The sequence below is a fragment of the Rhincodon typus genome, unplaced genomic scaffold (genome assembly GCF_021869965.1).
Source record: "Rhincodon typus isolate 14 unplaced genomic scaffold, sRhiTyp1.1 hic_rhity00000672, whole genome shotgun sequence".
Taxonomy (NCBI): domain Eukaryota; kingdom Metazoa; phylum Chordata; class Chondrichthyes; order Orectolobiformes; family Rhincodontidae; genus Rhincodon; species Rhincodon typus.
Window position 1 is genome coordinate 18,785 of NW_025966310.1, and position 19,244 is coordinate 38,028.

The 19,244-nt window shown below is 39.1% G+C and overlaps 1 protein-coding gene across 7 annotated transcripts in view; it reads right to left on the reverse strand.

Annotated features, from left to right (window-relative positions):
• Positions 1–2,935: 2,935 nt before the first annotated feature.
• LOC109917138 (vicilin-like seed storage protein At2g18540) overlaps positions 2,936–19,244 on the reverse strand; it is a 19,272-nt gene continuing 2,963 nt past the window's right edge. For 2 of the 7 annotated variants that reach the window (XM_020516923.2, XM_020516921.2), the window contains exons 2-5: positions 12,507–12,570; positions 10,506–10,568; positions 9,534–9,596; positions 2,936–4,208 (exon numbers count right to left, since the gene is read on the reverse strand). In XM_020516923.2, coding sequence (XP_020372512.1) covers positions 3,475–4,208; positions 9,534–9,596; positions 10,506–10,568; positions 12,507–12,546 — 900 coding nt within the window. In that variant the 5' untranslated portion in view covers positions 12,547–12,570 and the 3' untranslated portion in view covers positions 2,936–3,474. The remainder of the gene's footprint in view (positions 4,209–9,533; positions 9,597–10,505; positions 10,569–12,506; positions 12,571–19,244) is intronic. The other 5 variants (XM_020516927.2, XM_020516926.2, XM_020516929.2 and 2 more) reach the window with 3 other exon arrangements.

The following is a 19,244-nucleotide window of genomic DNA, read 5'->3' on the forward strand; positions in this document are numbered from 1 at the left end:
CTGTACAGCATAGGTTTGTTTCACATTAGATATTGTCACTTTTTCCACCAGTCATTTGAAACATCTCAGTCTGATTAATGCACAGAATTCAGTTGTACACAATTTTAATAAAAAACAAAGCACAAAGGATTACTTTTACATAAACAATTTACCTAATCTAATTGAGCGAGCTGATGTACTGAATGATTAGTATTAAGCTCAAACTAAAATTGTTCTAAAAACAATCACAATTTCAGAGTCAGAATCAATGGGGAAATAAGGGCCCTCACTACTGACAACGAAAACTCCCCTAATGCCTAATGAGCTTCATGGCAGGCACTCCCGTTTTCCAAAGACAATCTGAATCTGCCATGTATACGGAATCTCCAAGGGTTCTTCAACGGTGAAGTCATCAAGCAGAAGTAGCAGTTCATCGCTGACACATTCTCTCAAACAGCAAATCAGGCAGCAAAACATACTGATCATTTTTCCACTCTTACAATTAAAATTTTACAAAGCAAAATAAGTGATTAGACATAGGAGATTAAGAAATAACAAATTCAGAACCTCAAAAACATGCATTATTGAGATGGAAACATTTCACAAATAGAGATTAAAAAACCCAGCTTTTCCAGGGGCAGTAAGATTGTCAGTAGAAGATCAAGTTAGAACCCCGTCTTGTTGAACAAGGTACATTTTCAAGCAGTTGTGTAATACATGCATCACTGTAAAAGGACAAGCTTTTGTCAGGTCAGTGATTTCTACTTGTGTGGGGAGGTGGGGAAAAATTCAACAGCGCACTTTGGAAAATCACAGAGGTTGCTGTCAGTCTCAGTGGATGTATTGACAACCAGTTGAGTTTAATTGTCATTAATAATGCAAATCCAGGTCATCAGTTAGAATTTTACCCCAGTTATTTTTTCTTAGGATATATATAATACACACACACATACTGGCACTTGTATTCCTTCCAGATGTAAAATAAGTATCTAGCACAAATCTCTTCAGTATGTACAATGCAATAGTAAGGAAGATAGCTATTCAATTATAGGAGGATATAGACAGGCTGGTTGAATCAGTGGCAAAGATAATTTAATCCAGATAAGCCAGACGTTATACACTTGGGCAAGACAAACCAGGCAAGGGAACACATGACGATCACTAGGACCTTGAGAAGCACCAAGAACGAGAAGCACCAAGAACCAGAAGGACCTTGGTTTATGTGCTCACCAGTCCCTTAATGTAGCAGGCCAGCTAACTAAAATGGTTAAGGAGGCAGATGGGATACTTGCTATCATTAACCGAGGCATAGAGTTTAAGAACAAGAGAGGTCAGGCTGGAACTGTGTGAAGAGTTGGTTAGGCCACGGCTACAGTATTGTGCAAAGTTGGGCATTCACATCACTGGAGGGATATGATTTACCAGGACATTGCCTGGACTGGAGAGTTCAGTTATGAAGAGAGATTGGATAGACTGGGGTTGTTTCACTGGGGCAGAGAAGACAGAGGTGGGAAATGATTCAAATGCATAAAACTGAGGAGCATAGACAAGGCAGACACCTTCCCACTTGATGGCAGGATCAATGACCAGAAGTATAGATTTAACATAAGGGCCAGGAGGCTTAAAGGGATGAAAAGGAAGAATTTTTTTTCACCCAGAGGGTGGTGGGAATCTGGAAATCTCTTCTTGTAAGGGTGGTGGAGGTAAAACACTCAACATTTTAGTAGTATTTACATGTACACTTGTGATGCCAAGGCATACAAGGTTATGGGTCAACTGATGAAAAATGGGATTGGAATAGTTACGTGGTTTCGTTTTGGCCAGAGCGGATCAGTGGGCCAAAGAGCCTTTTTCTGTAATGTAGACCAATATGACTCTATTTCCAGAGAAACAAGGTGTAGAGCTGGATGAACACAGCAGGCCAAGCAGCATCAGAGGAGCAGGAAAGCTGACGTCTCGGGCCTAGACCCTTCCTCAGAAAATTTTCTGAAGGGTCTAGGCTCGAAACGTCAGCTTTCCTGCTCCTCGGATGCTGCTTGGCCTGCTGTGTTCATCCAGATCTACACCTTGTTATCTCAGATTCTCCAGCATGTGCAGTTCCTACTGCCTCTGACTGTATTGCCAGTTTGGACTCTCAACTACTCCCTCCCTTGCACTTTGGTCTTTAATATGCGAAGGATTTTGAAGAAACAGCTATACTAGACAATATTTCTCCTTCAACTAACACCACTATAAACAACTTACCTAGATAGTTATTTATTTGTGCTTCATAGAACCTGTGACTAAAAACTGATTCCACGTATATCTACATAATTACAGCAACAACATTTCAAAAATCATTTGTGATTGTGAAGCACCTCTGGGACATTATTAGGTGCTTGTATAAAGATCTTTTTTTCCTCAGTATGTTAATCTCAAGTGTAATTTGTCACTAGAACTTATGGAACAGGCAAATATTTTATTACAATGAGCATTGTAATGTGAATCAATGATAAACTTCAGAACAAGTAAGTGATTTGTCAAAAATGTAATTAAAGCTCTATTGTTATTTACCAAAAAAAAAGCAAATACTGTGCAGGATTTCCTCCACCCCCCACAAAGAATCCCACCAAAATCAGTTCTCCCTCTCCTTTCATGGAAAAGGAAACTGAAAATTTACACTTGGGGGAGGAGTTCAGCATTCACCAGATTTTTCAGCTAAACAGGAAATATTACCTGATGAAAAGACATTGTGGATACAGTGATTTTTTAAAAAAATGGAGGTAATGACTCTCCAAATTAAAACAGGTAAACTACACACTTCGTATTTAAAGAGACAGATCTTTTCTTACAATAGAAAACTGCTAGCAACAAGTATAGTAAAGCTTTCAGTGCAGCCTATTTGAGGGATACATAGCTAGCCTTTGTTACAACTTCCAAGTCCATTCCATACAAATTAAATGAGTCACTTTGAAAATCATAAGAGGGCTGACAATTTATTAAATTTCATCACCAATATTTTAGAGCAAAGGCTCCTGGTCCTTAATCAGTGTATTTGATTTCCTTTGCATGTTATTGTCAATGTCTACACAAGACCTCCAAAGGCTTGGTTGTGAACGCATTTGCATTTTAACGGAAATGAACCACATTGTTTATGACGGACATAATTACCAGTAACATACAATATAGTGAAACATTTCCTGCATTTCTTTTCCAAAAAGGAATTAGTCAGTTGCAACTGACCAAGAAAAATACAATATTGTTCCTACAGTGTTAATGTGTGCAGTGACCACCATGTTGTCATATTTGACCAGCATGGTATTTTGAGTTTAGTGAATCACTGACCATCATGAATTAAAATGGTTTTATCCACCACCTGCATGACATGATATGTTCCATGGCATAAAATGTTCAAGAACTAAAACAGGAAAGCATTATTGGTCAAAGACTTCAATTTTAGGAGGTGCTGGATATACCATGGCACTGAAGCAATATAGTTTTCAATATTCTCTCTCTTCATTTTCTTTGCTCCATTTCTTGTTGGAAACAGCACCTTGGTGTCTCCCTGTTCTGCAACCTTTCATCCTTCCCCTCCTGTGCTCCTTCTACAAGTCCCCTGTCAAAAAGCAAGTGACACTGTTTGTCTCTATCCTCTTGCATTTCCTGCTGGGTAAACTGTCTCATTGCTTCCCAAATTCTGCACAACATATCTTCTTTCTCACTCTCGTTTTTCTGCTGCCGCCGGTTCTTGATTCCTTCCCAATTTTTACGCAGCCGTTTTTGTCGCTGCTCATCAGTTTCCTGTTCACGGCGCCTTTTAATTCCATCCCAGTTCCTACGTAACCTTTGCTCTCGCTCTTCCTCGGTTTCTTCCTGCCGACGAACTTTGGTTGATTCCCAATTTTTTCGCAGTCTCTCTTCTCTCTGCTCCTGTGATTCTTGTTGTCGCCGATTTTTTATGGATTCCCTGTTTTTGCGCAATCGTTCACGCCTCTGCGCTTCAGTCTCTCTTTCACGGAACCGTTTCATGGCCTCACGGTTCTTACGAAGTCTATCATCTCGCTGCTCCTCGGATTCCATTTGACGGCGCACTCTCATCGCCTCTCTGTTTTTGCGCAGTCTATCTTCCCTCTGTTCTGCAGTCTCTTCTTCCCGATGCTTTTTCATGGCTTCTCTATTCTTCCTTAGTTTCTCTTCTTTCTTCAAGTCCACAGCCTGTTTCTCAGCTAACAGCTCTCCAATCACTGGATCTTGAAAAGACAGACAAATACAGCTAAGAGCACTTAAAACTGTGATGGTTCCCACACTGGAGACCAACATTGATATTCTACGGTAATGTTTTCAAATAATAGCGTATTGCTACTTATTGTTGGTTCAAAAGATAAATTATATGAACTGCAGCTTTTTAAATAAATTTGATGAGAGATTAATGCCACTCATTTTCAAGACTGGAGTCCACTGGTAAGATGGGGTTGCAACATGCAGGTGAAGCAGGTCAATGTCATAAATTAGCAGTATAAGGTCGTAGCAACAATTTCACCAGTTGCCATTTTTGTCTAAGGCAGTGTTGGAATATGGTAAGGAGGTGTGCTAGATGCTTACTCAAGAGGATATGGAAAAAATATGGATGCATACGCATATAGGGAGGTCATCATTAAGTTATCTGAATAAATCTCACAACGGGTTGCTCAAGGGTAATATTAGCAAATATGGGATACAAACTTGCCCTTGTAGCTAATAGGTCATTGTAGAAACAATGCGGATGCAGAAAGCCTTTAAAATAGAGCAAAAATAGCAAAACAGACAAAAATCAGTTAAAAGTAAATAATTTTTCTCCCCCATATTCAATTCCTATTCGTTGAATGAAATTTGTCCAAATATCAGGGTCACAGGCTAAAGATGGTTACTGAGCCCAGTGATATGAGAAGCTGAATTATCACATTTACAGTTGAAATAACTCTCTCTGAACGAGTTTGACTATTTATCTATTGACGTCAATTCAGCCTCCTCACTCAGCTGGAGTGAGTAATGATTGCCATTCAATTTTTTTGGAAGTTTATCAAGAGGCATTTTTAATGGTTTATTTTGTCACGATGAGAAAGAAAAAGACATTCTATTGGGAAACTATCACTTATTACAGTTATTTTTACAATGCCTCCAAGAAATTACATTACAAACAAGTTGACAAATAGGACAAAGCCAAAGTAGAAACTGCAACTGCCAGTGTTGTAAAGCACAAAAACAAAATAGAATGCGAGAAAAGGAAGGACAAAATTTAGAACTAAAGGAAAAGGAAAGCCAATTTGTCTAAAACACCTGTTCCAACACTCAAACAGCTTGCCAGATGATCCAATTTCACTTCACTTTTCCCAAACCCTTTTAATTTGTTTTTAAAATGGTCATTCACTTCCCTTTTAAGTGCTATCCTGTCTCAACTACTGTTTCTAGTCAGGCATTCTTGATTTTCACCTTTGCAGTTGAAACATTATTTTCCAGAACACTCCCTTAATTCTATTGTTGAATAATCCTAACTTCATACCTGCAGGTTACCTACTCAATCAGCAACGAGAAATTTTTTCCCATGACCGTAATTTTTCATTTGCTATTGGATTTCATCATTTAGTTTTTTGCTTTGATGAATCAGAATCTACACTTTAAACATTAGTGTTTAACATTACTTTTAGAAGCTGCTCAAACTGCCATCCATTTTTCACATTTTCTTGCTGCTATCATTTGTAGTAATTTGATATTATTGTCTTGTGCTCACGCAGAAGTTCAATTTGCTTTTGCTCTGGTCCACAATTGACAAAAAAAAGCTTTCAAAAAGAAACAAACACATTATGTTGGAATATGCAGCACTCAGTGATACAACACAGGTCTATTAGAGATCATATCCCTGTAAGCCATTGGAGATGCAAGGAGCAAAACCAGGTCAAGAGAATGTATTGACTGATATTGACAAGACTCCACTGTCAGAGATCATACTTAAGGGGCCAAAACTTTGGCTTTAAACTAATCTTTTATTCAAGAATGATTGCCTGCCCATTACTACTTGCATTCTTCATACTCCACTTTTTAAAAATGATTCAATTTGCTTGTGGCCAAAGCGCTATTGGGCAATTTGTACCACAAAATACTGAAACCAAGTTCCTTATGTACCAAAACACGAGTGTTTCTAGAGCCACTAAAAATCTGTCAGATTGAAGACCTTTCTCTTCTCTGCCAAAGATCCCAGGTCCTTAAAGCAGACGTTATACTGATTCACCAAGGTGCCATTTCCCCCTCCCCTCTCCCTTCATTTAGGCAGGCTACTTACAAAGAAATATAATGGGTTTTAGAATGGAGTATGGGGTGCAAAATGTGCTGATAATAACTGAAGCAATGCCAAGCAGTTGGTTAAAGTGATACCTTTGTTTATTCCCCAATTTCAAACCCTTGGCTCTTTTTTTATTTTCCTGACAAATAGAGTCATACAGAATGGAAACTGATCCTTTAGTCCAACTAGTCCACTAGTTCCCAAACTAAACTAGTCCCACCTGCCTGTTTTTGGCCCATATTCCACCAAACGTTCTCTTCATGTACTTATCCAAATGTCTTTTAAACTTTAACTGTACCTGCATCCACTACTTCCTCTGGTACTTCATGCCACACACTAACCACTGTAAAAGAAAAAAATTGCCCCTCATGGCCTTTTCAAAATCTTCCTCTTCTCACCTTATAACTATGCCCCCTAGTCTTGAAATCCCCCACCCTATGGAAAATAACCTTTGCTATTCACCTTATCTATGCCCCTCATGATTTTGTAAAACTTTAAGGTCATCCCTCAACCTCCTACAGTCCAGAAAAAAAGGTCCCAACCTATTTCTTTAACTCAAACTCTCCATTCCTAGTAACATCCTAGTAAATCTTTTCTGAACCCTTTCCAGTTTAATAATATCCTTCCTTTAACAGGGCGACCAGAACTGAACACAGTACTCCAGAGGAGGCCTCACCAACATCCTGTACAACCTTAAGACAATATCCAACTCCTATACTCAAAGTTTGAGTAATGAGGCAAGCATGCTAAATGCCTTCTTGACAATCCTGTCTCCCTGTGACACAAACTTCAAAGAATTACACACCTGAACTCCTAGATTCTACAACATTACCCAAGGCTCAATGTTTGAGGCTTATTCCAGTTCTTTACTATACTGACCAGCACACTTACACAAAGACGCTGCAATTTATATTTACTTACAGGATTTGATTAATCTATTTACGATTTCAATTAAATGTTTCCATCAATATCTTAAGTGAGTAAAAGGGCTATCTGGTGTATTAATCACTTCTCCAAACCAGAGAAAACCTGTGTTTGACCCATAGCTAATGGGATAAACTGGAAGGGGATAAAGAGAAAATGAAATACTTAAAAAGTAAGGAACCAGCCAGGGTTTCATGCCTCTTTGCTATTAGTCACATGTGGACATCAAGAGAAAACAAGACAGGTTCAGCTCTGATGTCCCTGTGGTCAAATTCTGCCAACACTCATTTTTATCACAAACATTGGCAGCTGGATGAAGTGTTGTAAAGTAAGTGGTACTTGGGAGAAAAGCCAGTGTTGAACACTTTCATGAGTAACATGGGAAGTAAATGAAAAATATGTTAAACATTTTCAGCTAGTGCAAGTTTTAACAAGCTTAGAGACAGATTGAAAATATTAGTTGCAAACAATCATTTTCTTCAAAGGATGATGCTTTGGAGCAATAGGAAGTAAATTTGATATTGGGTCAACTCATACTCTTTGCCAGGACCAGCAAGAGGCAGAAAGTTAAAGTGAGCTGTTATTCCAAAAACAGACAGAACAGTTAAAAAGAAAACTAGATAAATCAAAGGTTGATTTGCTCATCATGCTAAATCTGAAAGCAAAAGTGTTTGAGAACTTTACAGGTGAACTTAATATAGGTTTGAGAACCTGAGCGGACGTTAAAGTACTAACATTCTTTTTACAACATTGACCTGCCTGTCCTAAGGCTGCATGCTTAAAGCTTGTCAGTGTAAGCAACATAAACATGCATGGGAAATTCTGTGATCAGCAGTATTAACTGGAGATAATGGATATACTGATCATTCTTACTGATCCTCCAGGATACTCTTCAAATCTAGCACAGAAAACGTACTGGCTCTGAGCTGAGAGGCCAAACTCTGCCACAAGTTAGTGGCAATCTATTCTATAGTCCAAGTAATTCTGAAGTTAAAACAAAGATATTGTTTACCTGAAAATAACAATTCTACCAATCAAGAATATATTTTTTTCCCCCAAGTACTTGGGTGTACATAATTTATTTGTTAAAGTTATGAAAACTTACTAAAAATAAGCTAGTTGATTTTCTGCACATTGCTTAAAATGAGCAACAGCATGTTATTTTATATCAATTGGGTAACATCAATCTTGACAAGGAAATCAGCACAAGAGGCAAATTCAGCAGTAATATTTAAAACAATATGAAGCAGTATGACACTTAAAATAAATATCCCTCACACTTCAGAGGCATTAAGGCAAAATTTGACACTGAGTCACATAAGATATTAGGACAAATGACCGAAAGCTTAGTCAAAAAAGTAGGTTTTACCAGGTATCTTCAAAGAAGGGGCCGGATATATAACAAAAAAAGAAAAAAATCTGTACTGATATAGGGAAAAAACAGAAGGGTGGGTCTGTTTGGAGAGTTCTGTTCAAGAGTTGACAGACACATTGAGCCCCTTTTGGTGAATCCATGATTTGAAGAGGAAGCAACCTGGACATGTACAAAATGCTTGTCAGAGGTTAGATTTTTAGTTCATTGCTAGGCAATCTCTATAGTCTGTGTTTACAGTTATTGTAGAAGATATTATGCATTTTACTTAGAATAGGCTCAGAAGGGCTATAGCACCACTGCTGAAGCAAATAAGAACAATGATTTATTTAAAAAGAAAGGGGTGTCCTATTCAGGTTCCTGCATTTTAGGAAGGATATGAAGGTACTGGAGAGAAGAAAATATTCACAAGAATGGTTCCATAAATGAGGAGTTTCAGTTATGAAAATAGCTTGAAGAAGTTCAGACCTTTCTTCCTTGGGGAACAGAAGGCTGACAGGAGATCTGATAGAAATATATTCAAAGTCATTAAAGTTCTGCACAGAGTGAATAAGGAGAAACTGTTCCCACTCATGAAAGAACTGGTAACAATAAGGTACAGATTTGGAGTATTTGCTAAAACATTTACACACAGTAAGCAGTTAAGTTTTGCAACTCCCCGAAAATTTAGTGGAGGCATGTTCAATGAAGCATTCCAAGGGATTAGACTGCTCTGAAAAGGGGGAGTACATGGGGTTACAGGGAGAAGGTAGGCAAATGGCAGAAAACGAATTGTTTATTTGGAGTGTTGGCACAGACAAGATGGCTGAATGGCCTCCTTATGTGCTGTAACACAAAAATAAACTAGTCATATTGTTCATCAATGTACTAAGTGTCACAATCATGACAAACTAAAAAAAACTTAATTTTAAAAATTATAGATGGCTTTGCAATTTAAATATTACTTACATATAAACAGCTTACCATGTGAAAGTGGAAGACCTTTTAAAGACAGTTCAGTCATAGTTCTTCTGAGGTGATCCCAATCTATAAAGATACAAAAAGAATTTTTTAAAAATATGATTGCCAAATTCCCAAAAAAAGTGCCTGCCATTTCTGAGGAAGCAATACAGCCATAAAAGTGAACAATACAGCAAGGCACGCCAAAGAGGTTTCACTATCAAGGACACAGCTCAATCAATAATGTCCTTTAGCTTTCTTACACCAGCAGGTATTGTTAATATCAGAGATGTAGCCTTAAAGCAATTGCTAAGGCCAACTTCAAAGGATTAAGAGTTTGAAAGATTTAGCACTCACTCTGCATATTAATTTAGCAGCCTCAAATGCAAACCCTTTCAAGGCAGCAGTTCTGATGAAGCCACCAACATTTCTGTTATCAGCTCACTGCTTAAGTAAGCTGATAACAGAAGGCAATATAGAAACAAGTGGAAGGTCTCATAGATATTAATGACATCAATGGATATGGGGATAAAGTAGGAAAATGATGTTGAGGTAGATGATCAGCCATAATCTAGAATGGCAGAGAAAGCTCAAGGTACTGAATTGCATGCTCCTGCTCCTAGAAATCTTTCTACATGTTGTTTCCAAATCTTGTGGTCACCAAGTTGTAAAATAGTTCTTGATGGTGAATCTTCTACTTTAAAAACATTTGCAAACTTATAATAAAAAGCTATTTGAATATGGAGAATTATGGTTGCTCTTCCAAAGCTCAAAACTTGTGTTTCCTGCAAAAACAAAAACTTCACACAGTTCTTTTCTCAAAAGGAAAAATTACCCCTGCCCTTAGCTTCACAGCTGTTGCTGGGTATGGTTCTAGGGTTGCTAGTAGTTCTCCAATACTCCACCCAAAAGACTACTAATTCTTTGTGAGCCTAGACAATCAGCAGGGAAAGCATCACAGTTAAACCCAATTATGCCCTGTCTGGTGTTCTGTACCTTGGGTGAAGCACTGAAGAGCAACAGGCACTTGTGGAGCCATACCCCAGCATGAGTCAGCACCTACAGGAAAGGGAGGGAGAAAATTGAGGGGACAGAGTTTAAAAATACATGTATAATTTAGCATTCTCTCCAATAAGCTGTCAATTTCTACTGCTCCCGACTTCATGTGCTGCATCTTTCTTGTTGTTGTTTTATGAGGAAACATCAGACATGTTTAGGTTTGAATCCAATGTAGAATAGAAGGGTGGGAAGTGTTTTGATTGAAACATACAAGATGCTGTTAAGTTTTGACAGGTTGGATGCAGAAAGGATGCTTCCTCTTGTTAAAGAACCTAGAACCAGGGAGACACTTCAAAAATAAGGTTGAGTGTCTTTGGAGCTGGTTCTTTAAAAAAAAGTCTGAATATTTTTAAGGCAACGGTATAAAAATTCTTGATTAGCAAAGGGATGAACGTTTATCAGGGGTAAACAGGAATGTGAGATCAGGCATGGTCTTACTGAATGGCAAAGCAGGCTTGAGGTGTTAAGTGGCCTATACCTGCTCCTAAATCATATGCTCATAGCTTCTTCCCTGTATCGATCAATGACCTAGATTTATTTTTAAGCTGACTACACCAACAATGCAATAAAAGTAACAGAAAGGCTGAATAAAATTTAGTACCTCTATCACATATCAAAGTTAACACTGGTATTAACAATTATTTAAGGGTATCAGTAATGTCGATACCAAAGTACTGTAACGGTCAGGAATCAAAACCAGTGATTTCTGCCTCAAACTCATACTGCAATCTCAGAACTCTGCAGGTGGACTGCAGCTCATTTGAACCTTTACTCCTTATTAATTTGTTTGAGGTTGTTGCCTGGTTTTCTACGTATCATCCATTAGCAGGATCCCGTGACTATATTGTGCAGTTTTTAAAAATTTAATCCTATTAATTACTTTTCAAAGCACTGTCACACAATGACCTGGACATTCTCCATAATATTCTTTGTTTGCCTCTCCAGGAGCCAGCAAAGCATTAACAGCTGGAATGTCCTGTCCTCCCTTCTGTGCTGTAACCATTCTATGATTCCTGCTAAGTTAAAATCTCAAAGGTAACATCTTTCCACTAACACCTAAACAGCCATTTATCATCACGTATAAGATTTCACAAGTGTCAGCAGGCTATCTGACTGCACAGTGCACCACAGTAAACCCAATGTTGGACTCATTCAATCTCCAAACATACATTGCATTTTCTAGAGGGCATCATCTCACAGCAATCCGGAGTAGGAACCCTGGCTGGCTTTCCCACTCCTGAACTCTGGCTTCTAGGAATAAATGCAGCAACCCCAAGATCAGCTATTTCAACATAGCCCCTGAACAGAGCATCTTCCTGCTCTGAGAGATTCTGGGACAGTTTCTTTAAAGAGGCAAAATTCCTACAAGTACAGAATAATACAAATTCCTTTCTTAAATAGAATGAATATAAATCTGGAACAGAAAGTCTAAATTCTTATATTTTGTTCCTCAAATATAAAGACTCAAAAATATGTTCACAGAATGATTCATTTTTAAATTGGAAAAAAAATCAAATCCAGAATCAGTTTTGTGCTGCCAAAAGTTAATTAAAAATTCAATTATTTCACTGATATCTGGTCAAGGTCATTAGATAAGGTTTGGCGTACACCAAACATTTCCAACATCAGGTTAGTGAATCTCGAAGTATTTTATAATTTACATGCTAAGCAAAGTATGCACTGTAATCCCAGTACCCCAAGAACTGTCCTCTATTTGTTCACAATCAGTACATAATAAAAACATTTTCTCTCAACAGCAGCATTTTTTTTGGATCGTGAGCACAGTATCCTAGAAATGTTAGCATTTGCAGATGATCCTGTTTTTATTTGCAGAGAAATTCACAGACGTTAGACATTGCACTGAAGTAGAACTGATTATTTCAAATAAGTAGCTACAGACATACTGTCCACAGTTGTTAGAGATTTTTAAAGTCTTACCACAAAGAAAAGGATGCCCATTCGAAGACAGTTCATTCATAGTTCTTCAGGGATAATCCTGTCTCTACAAAGAAAAGCCCTGAAATATTACCTCTTGTATCGTAATTGTCTCTACTCTAAAATAAAGCATTTTAACTTGCAACAAAATAGATTATTTAAAAATAAGAGGACTCTCTTTTAAACAATAATGTGTCTATTTCTTTCTGAAACGTTGTTAGGATGTGCAATTTTCTATCCCAGGAAAGAAATGCAGACTGATTGACAGATTTTATTCAAAGACACGCTGGACAGACTTTTGTTAGGCAAGAAATTCAAAGGTTATGCATTTCTGTGTGAGAATGTGCACGAGCAAGTGACAGAGAGAGAGAGAGAATGTGTGTCGGGGTGGCAGTGGTGGTTTTGGCAGGTAGGGTTTGTCTAAGTGAAGCGAAGGCCACTATCAGATCAGTCATGATCTGATTAAGCAGCAAAGAGCTGAATGGCTGACTCTGCTGCTCAATCCTACGTTGCTATGAAATCCGGCTCAGGTTGATGCCTCTGGATGAAAACCCAGAATAATTTTCTCCTGAAAACAGTTAAAATAGAGATTATTTGAAAGTTGATGAGGTAAAAATTAAAACGATAGTGAAGTTGTGAAAGGCATCATATAAATGCAAACTCTTATTTTAAAAAAACATTAAGAGCTTGTACAAACACCGCTTTTAAAAATAGTGCTTTTAGAAGTAAGATACAGTTCACAGCAGAATTATCAAACAAAATTTGACACTGAACTATATCAAAGATCCTGGGGTCAACGATCAAAACTTGGAAGTAGGTTTTAAGGAGTGGTCTTTTAAAAGGAGGTAGAGCAGTGAGCTTTAGGGATGAAATTTAGCTGCCGAATGCGTGACCAACCATGACAGAGGAATTAAAATCAGGAATTCTCAAGGTGCCAGAATTGGTGGAATGTTGAATCCTCAGAGCTGAAGGTACTATGGAAGAATAAAGCAAGATAAAGATTTGAAACCAAAGATGAGAATTTAAAAATTGAAACAATGGTTAACTGGAAGTCAGTGTAGGTCAGTGATCTCAGGCAATGGGTGAACATAGTGAGAGTTAGGACAGAGTTTTAGATGACTTCAAATTTATCGAGACTAGAACGTGGGATGCTAACCTCTCAGGTTGAGAGGTAAGAAATATCTGGAGGAGGATTTCAGCAGATGAAGCGCAGTCAGGCAAAGTTAGGAAATTGAAGTGAGCAACATGCATAATGGAGAAAACACACGGTCAGAAGTTCATTTCAGGAATCAATATGACACTCAAGTTGTGAACAGTTGGGTTCAGCCTCAGGGAAGATGCCACAGCATCCAAGTGGACTTTGTAGTTTCCAGAATGGAATTTGAAGCAGGGACAAAAGACAATGGCTTTTGTCTCACCAACAGTTAGTTGGAAGAAACGTCATCTCATCCAGCAGATGATATTGGGACAATCTAGAGACAGCAGAGGGGCATAGGGTAGTGATGTTAAGCTTGATGACATTCTACATGTGGAAACATGTTGCGCTGTCCTATTCCTGTGCTTTAGACATCTATGACTCTACAATGTCACCAAGAAACATGTAAATGAGAAGCCATGATAATGCATAATTTACTACTCTGATACAATGCAGGTTCTCATTTTAAGGCCATAAAGTCAAATTATTTTTAAAGCAAACTTTAAATTTGGTACACAGAGCGGAAGTATTATTTGACAAGGAAACCGATTGGATAATGGTTGAATTCAGGAGTGAAGTCAGAAGGGTTAAGTGATTCACTTTGTTTTAGTAAGATTGGTTTAAATGTAGGACAAACTGTGATGTTTGACTGGCAAAGCATATTAATTATGAGCCATCCGATGATGCTTTCCACTGCAAGCCAGACCCACATCAGACTTTTGATTAATTTGATTAGTTGATTAATTTCAAACTTTCAAAAATCTTTCACAGGCTAACATATACCTAGGTTCACTTTGCATAAAAAGAAAAACTATTTAATTGGGAATGTTTAGGAGGAGTTATGTTTCAGGACATCAGCAGCTTCTAGTGTTGGACCTGCATTAAATGCTGTGGAGATCTGCATTGAAAAAGACCTCAAAACAGGATTATGTTGCACCATGCCCTATACTTAGTTTAACTAATTACCAGGTAGTCCCTTCATAATGCTGCATCTTACACAGACTCAGTCATAGGTTTCCTTTCCACCTTTACCGAGTTGCCTCCCCTTGCTAGGGTCAACAATATGGTCAGTGTTTGACAGCTTTTTTTGGGCGTGGGGTAGAGAAAAGAGGCCATCAGGCAAAGTTCCTATCCTGCCCAATGTGCTGCAACCATATATGAAAAGTACACATGGGTTTAATGTCAGGACAATACTGTGCTCAGCTGTAATGCCACTGTAGTCAAATAGTCTAGTACACTTTCAAGCTCACACGGCAACTTCTGCAAGGTCTCAAAGCACATGATTGCTAGTACCTTGCATTAATCAGTAAAAAGGGAAAAAGAATCCCACAGCCTCATTATTATCGATAACAATTACACAAAGACAGTCTATGAAGCACAACTACATCAAATGATAAAAGCACAAAGCTATTCTGAAAACAGAACTTACAATATTCATGACAATGAGAGTGTAAGTTTATTAAACTGTGCTGTCACTGAATAGGGCCCACAGTTCTATGTTTGATATGTCTCTAAGAACGAGAGTTTGACTGTCATACAGCACAGAAACAGGCCTTTTGGTCGAACTTATCTGAGCCAACCATACATCCTAATCTGACCTAGTCCCGTTGCCAACATTTGGCCCATGCCTCTCTAATTCCCTCCTATTCACATTCCCATGCAGAGGCCTTTTAAAATGTTGTAATTGTACCCGCCTTCACCACTTCCTCTCAGTTCATTTCATATATGCACCACGCTGTGCATGAAAACATCACCCCTCAGGTCCTTTTTAAAATCTTTTCCCCCCCTCATCTTAAACCTACGTCCTTTAGTTTTGGACTCCCCCACCATTGGAAAAAGACCTTGGCTTTTCGTCCTAGCCATGCCCCTCATGACTTTATAAATCTTCTTCATCCATATCCTTCCATTTTCACCATTTGACTCAATTAGTCCCTACCCCCTATATCACCCACCATTTCGTGGCTACTTCTGAGATGTCTGCCAATTCTGGACAACTTTTTAAGACAATTTCAAAAGGAAAAAAACTTCTTGTCAATGCTCAAGACCCATTACCTCTGAAAATATGAGCAGCATGATTCATGAAACATCAAAACTCCCAATTTCCCATTCATGTCCAAGACATGATATGGCACTATTCATTGAGGTCCTTTCAACAACACGAGGGCAAAATTTTGGAAATCCCTATAGACCATTCAGCATGGGAACTCCAGATGGATGAGTGTATTCAGCATCACTTGCTGCATTATGAAGTCTTACTTTAGGTGTTCACATGTTACAAAAATTGTCTTAGTGAACAGAGAAACCTCACTACATTTGCGAATTACAAATGACCAAGCCCAACTTTAATTTTTGATCGGTGCTAAATCAACTGATCCTGGCTAGGAGATCTACAGGTACTCACACTGGGGATAACAGCAGAAACTTGGCAATTATCATTAACAAGGAAATCCATTGGAGTTTGTGAATCCAAATCAGAAGTATTAAGTGATTTATTTTAAAATATAAAATAAGATTGATTCAATTCTGGGACAAACCGAGAGGTTTAGCATACAACCAAAGTGCATATGTATCTTTTGTTGTCAGATTACTTGTGGCCCACTCAATGGCATTACTCAAGGCAAGTCAGACCCACGTTACGCTTTTGATTAAGTTGATTAAAAGTCACAAAAACCTTATGGTTAACAGGCAGTTAGCTAGTCAGTAGATGCCCCAAGGGTAGTGTCAGCCTCTATTCAGATTCTTGCGCCAATAAAATAATTGGTCAGCATGCAGCTAGTTCAAATGGTAGTACTCCTACCTTGGAGGTCAAGAAGTTATGGCTTCAAGTTTCCCTGCAAAGACTTGAGCACAGAAACCCAGGCTGACACATCTCAGTGTGGACTGAGGAAGTGCTACACTGTCCAAAGTGTCAGCTTTCCAACAAGACGCAAAACTGAAGTTGAGTCAAGCCTCTAAAATGGGCATACAGACCCCCAGCGCTATTTCAAATAAAACAGCAGCACTCTCTTCAATGTCCTGATCATTCTTCAAATAAGCAATACTAAAAATAGCAGAATTCCATGTTGTGGTAGCTTGTAAAGTACAAAATACTTGTTGTGTTTCCTACAACAGCAGCTGCACTTCCCGGATTATGAAGTGCTCTGGAATATCCAGAAGTTGTGAAAATTACAACAGAAGTGCAATTCCATCCATTGACTCCATCTATACTACCCACTGCCTCGGGAAAGCAACCAACAAAATCAAAGACCTCTCCTAATCTGGTTATACTTTCTTTCACCCTCTTCCGTCGGGCAAAAGATATAAAAGTTTTAATACATGCATGAACAGATTCAAGAACAGCTTCTTCCCCACTGCTATCAAACTTTTCAACGGACCTCAAGTTTTAATTATGATCTCTCTCTGCACGTTCTCTGTGGCTGTAACACTATTCTGCACTCTGTTCTGCTATCCTGATGCACTTTGTACAGTACAATCTGTGTAGCACATAAAACACGCTTTTCACTGCATCTCGATAGTGACAACAATAAATCAATCAACCAAGTCTTTTTGCAATGCCCACCACGTAATAGGGAAAAATTGATTTAAGCACTGGGTGGTTGTTTGCACGTTATAGAACTGTATTCCAGAATTAGTAATTTTAGGAGAGATGGGGAGAAAACTGAAAAAAAAATACACTTATCATGATTGCAGCACAAGTCACAAACTCACTATTTAAAGAACCAACAGGTCTTCTTTAGTCATAGAACTGTACAGCAAGGAAACAGACCCTTCAGTCCAACTTGTCCATGCTGACCAGATATCCTAAATAAATCTAGTCCCATCTGCCAGCATTTGGACAATATCTCTCTAAACCCTTCCTACTCAAATACTCATCCAGATGCCTTTTAAATGTTGTAGTTGTTATCAGACTCAGCCACTTCCTCTGGCAGTTCATTCCATACACGCTCCATTTGGGGCAGCACAATGTCTCAGTGGTTAGCACTGTTGCCTCACAGCGCCAGGGACCCGGGTTCAACTCTATCATCGGACGTGTGGAGTTTGCACATTTGCCCTACATCTGCGTGAGTTTCCTCCGGGTGTTCTGATTTCCTCAGTCCAAAGACGTGGAGGTAGGTGGATTGGCCATGCTAAATTACCCATGTCCGAAGATGTGCAGGCTAGGTCGGTTAGCCATGGAAAATGCGGGGTTCGAGGGACAGAGATAGTAGGAACTGCAGATGCTGGAGAATCCGAGACAACAAGGTGCAGAGCTGGATGAACACAGCAGGCCAAGCAGCATCATAGGAGCAGAAAGGCTGACGTTTCGGGCCTAGACCCTTCGAGGGACAGGATGGGTCTGGATGGGATGAGGGTTGCAGAATGGGCCGAATGGCCTGCTTTCAAACTGTAGGGATTCTATTCTATCTGCTATGTGAAGAAATTGCCCTTTAGGTCTCTTAAATCTTTCCCCTCTCAACTTAAACCCATGCCCTCTAGTTTTGGATTCCCTGGCCCTGGGGGATCCATGCCCCTCATGATATTATAAACCTGTATAATGGTCACCCCTCAGCCTCCGTCACTCGAGGGAAAATAGCCCCAGCCTATTCAGCCTCTCTCTATAGCTCAAACCCTCCAAACCTGACAACATCCTTGTCAAGAGATAGTAGGAACTGCAGATGGTGGAGAATCTGAGATAACAAGGTGTAGAGCTGGATGAACACAGCAGGCCAAGCAGCTTTCTGAAGAAGGGTCTAGGCTCGAAACATCAGCTTTCCTGCTCCTCTGATACTGCTTGGCCTGCTGTGTTCATCCAGCTCTATACCTTGTTATCTAACATCCTTGCCAATCTTTTCTGAACTCTTTCAAATTTAACAACATCCTTCCTGTAGAAGGAGACCAGAATTGAACACTATTCCAAAACTGACCTAACCAATGTCCTGTACAGCTGAAACATGACCTCCCAACTCCTATACTCAATGCAATGATCAATGAAGGCAAGAGTACCAAATGCTTTCTTCACTATCCTGTCTACCTGGGACTCCAATCTCAAGAAACTGTGAACCTGCACTCCAAGGTCCATTCGTTCAGCAACACTCCCCAGGACCTTACCATTAAGTATATAAGTCCTGCCCTAATGTGCCCTATCAAAATGTAGCACTTCGCATTTAAATTAAATTCCAACTGCCACACGTCAGGCCATCAGATCAAGGTCCTGTGTACTTAGGTAACTGGCCACTACACCCCACCTATTTGGTGTTACCTACAAATTTACTAACCATACCTCCTATATTCACATCCAAATCATTTATATAGATGGTAAAAAGCAGTGGACCCAGCACCGATCCCTGCGGTACACCGCTGATCACAGGCCTCCAGTCCAAAAAGCATCCCTCTACCACCACCCTCTGTCTCCTATCTTCAAGCCAATTTTGCATCCAAATGGCTAGTTCTCCCTTTATTCCATGTGATATAACCTCGTTAACCAGTCCACCATGCAGAACCTTGTCGAACGCCTTACTGAAGTCCACCACAGAGACAAAGTCCACCACAGAGACAAAGTCCACCAC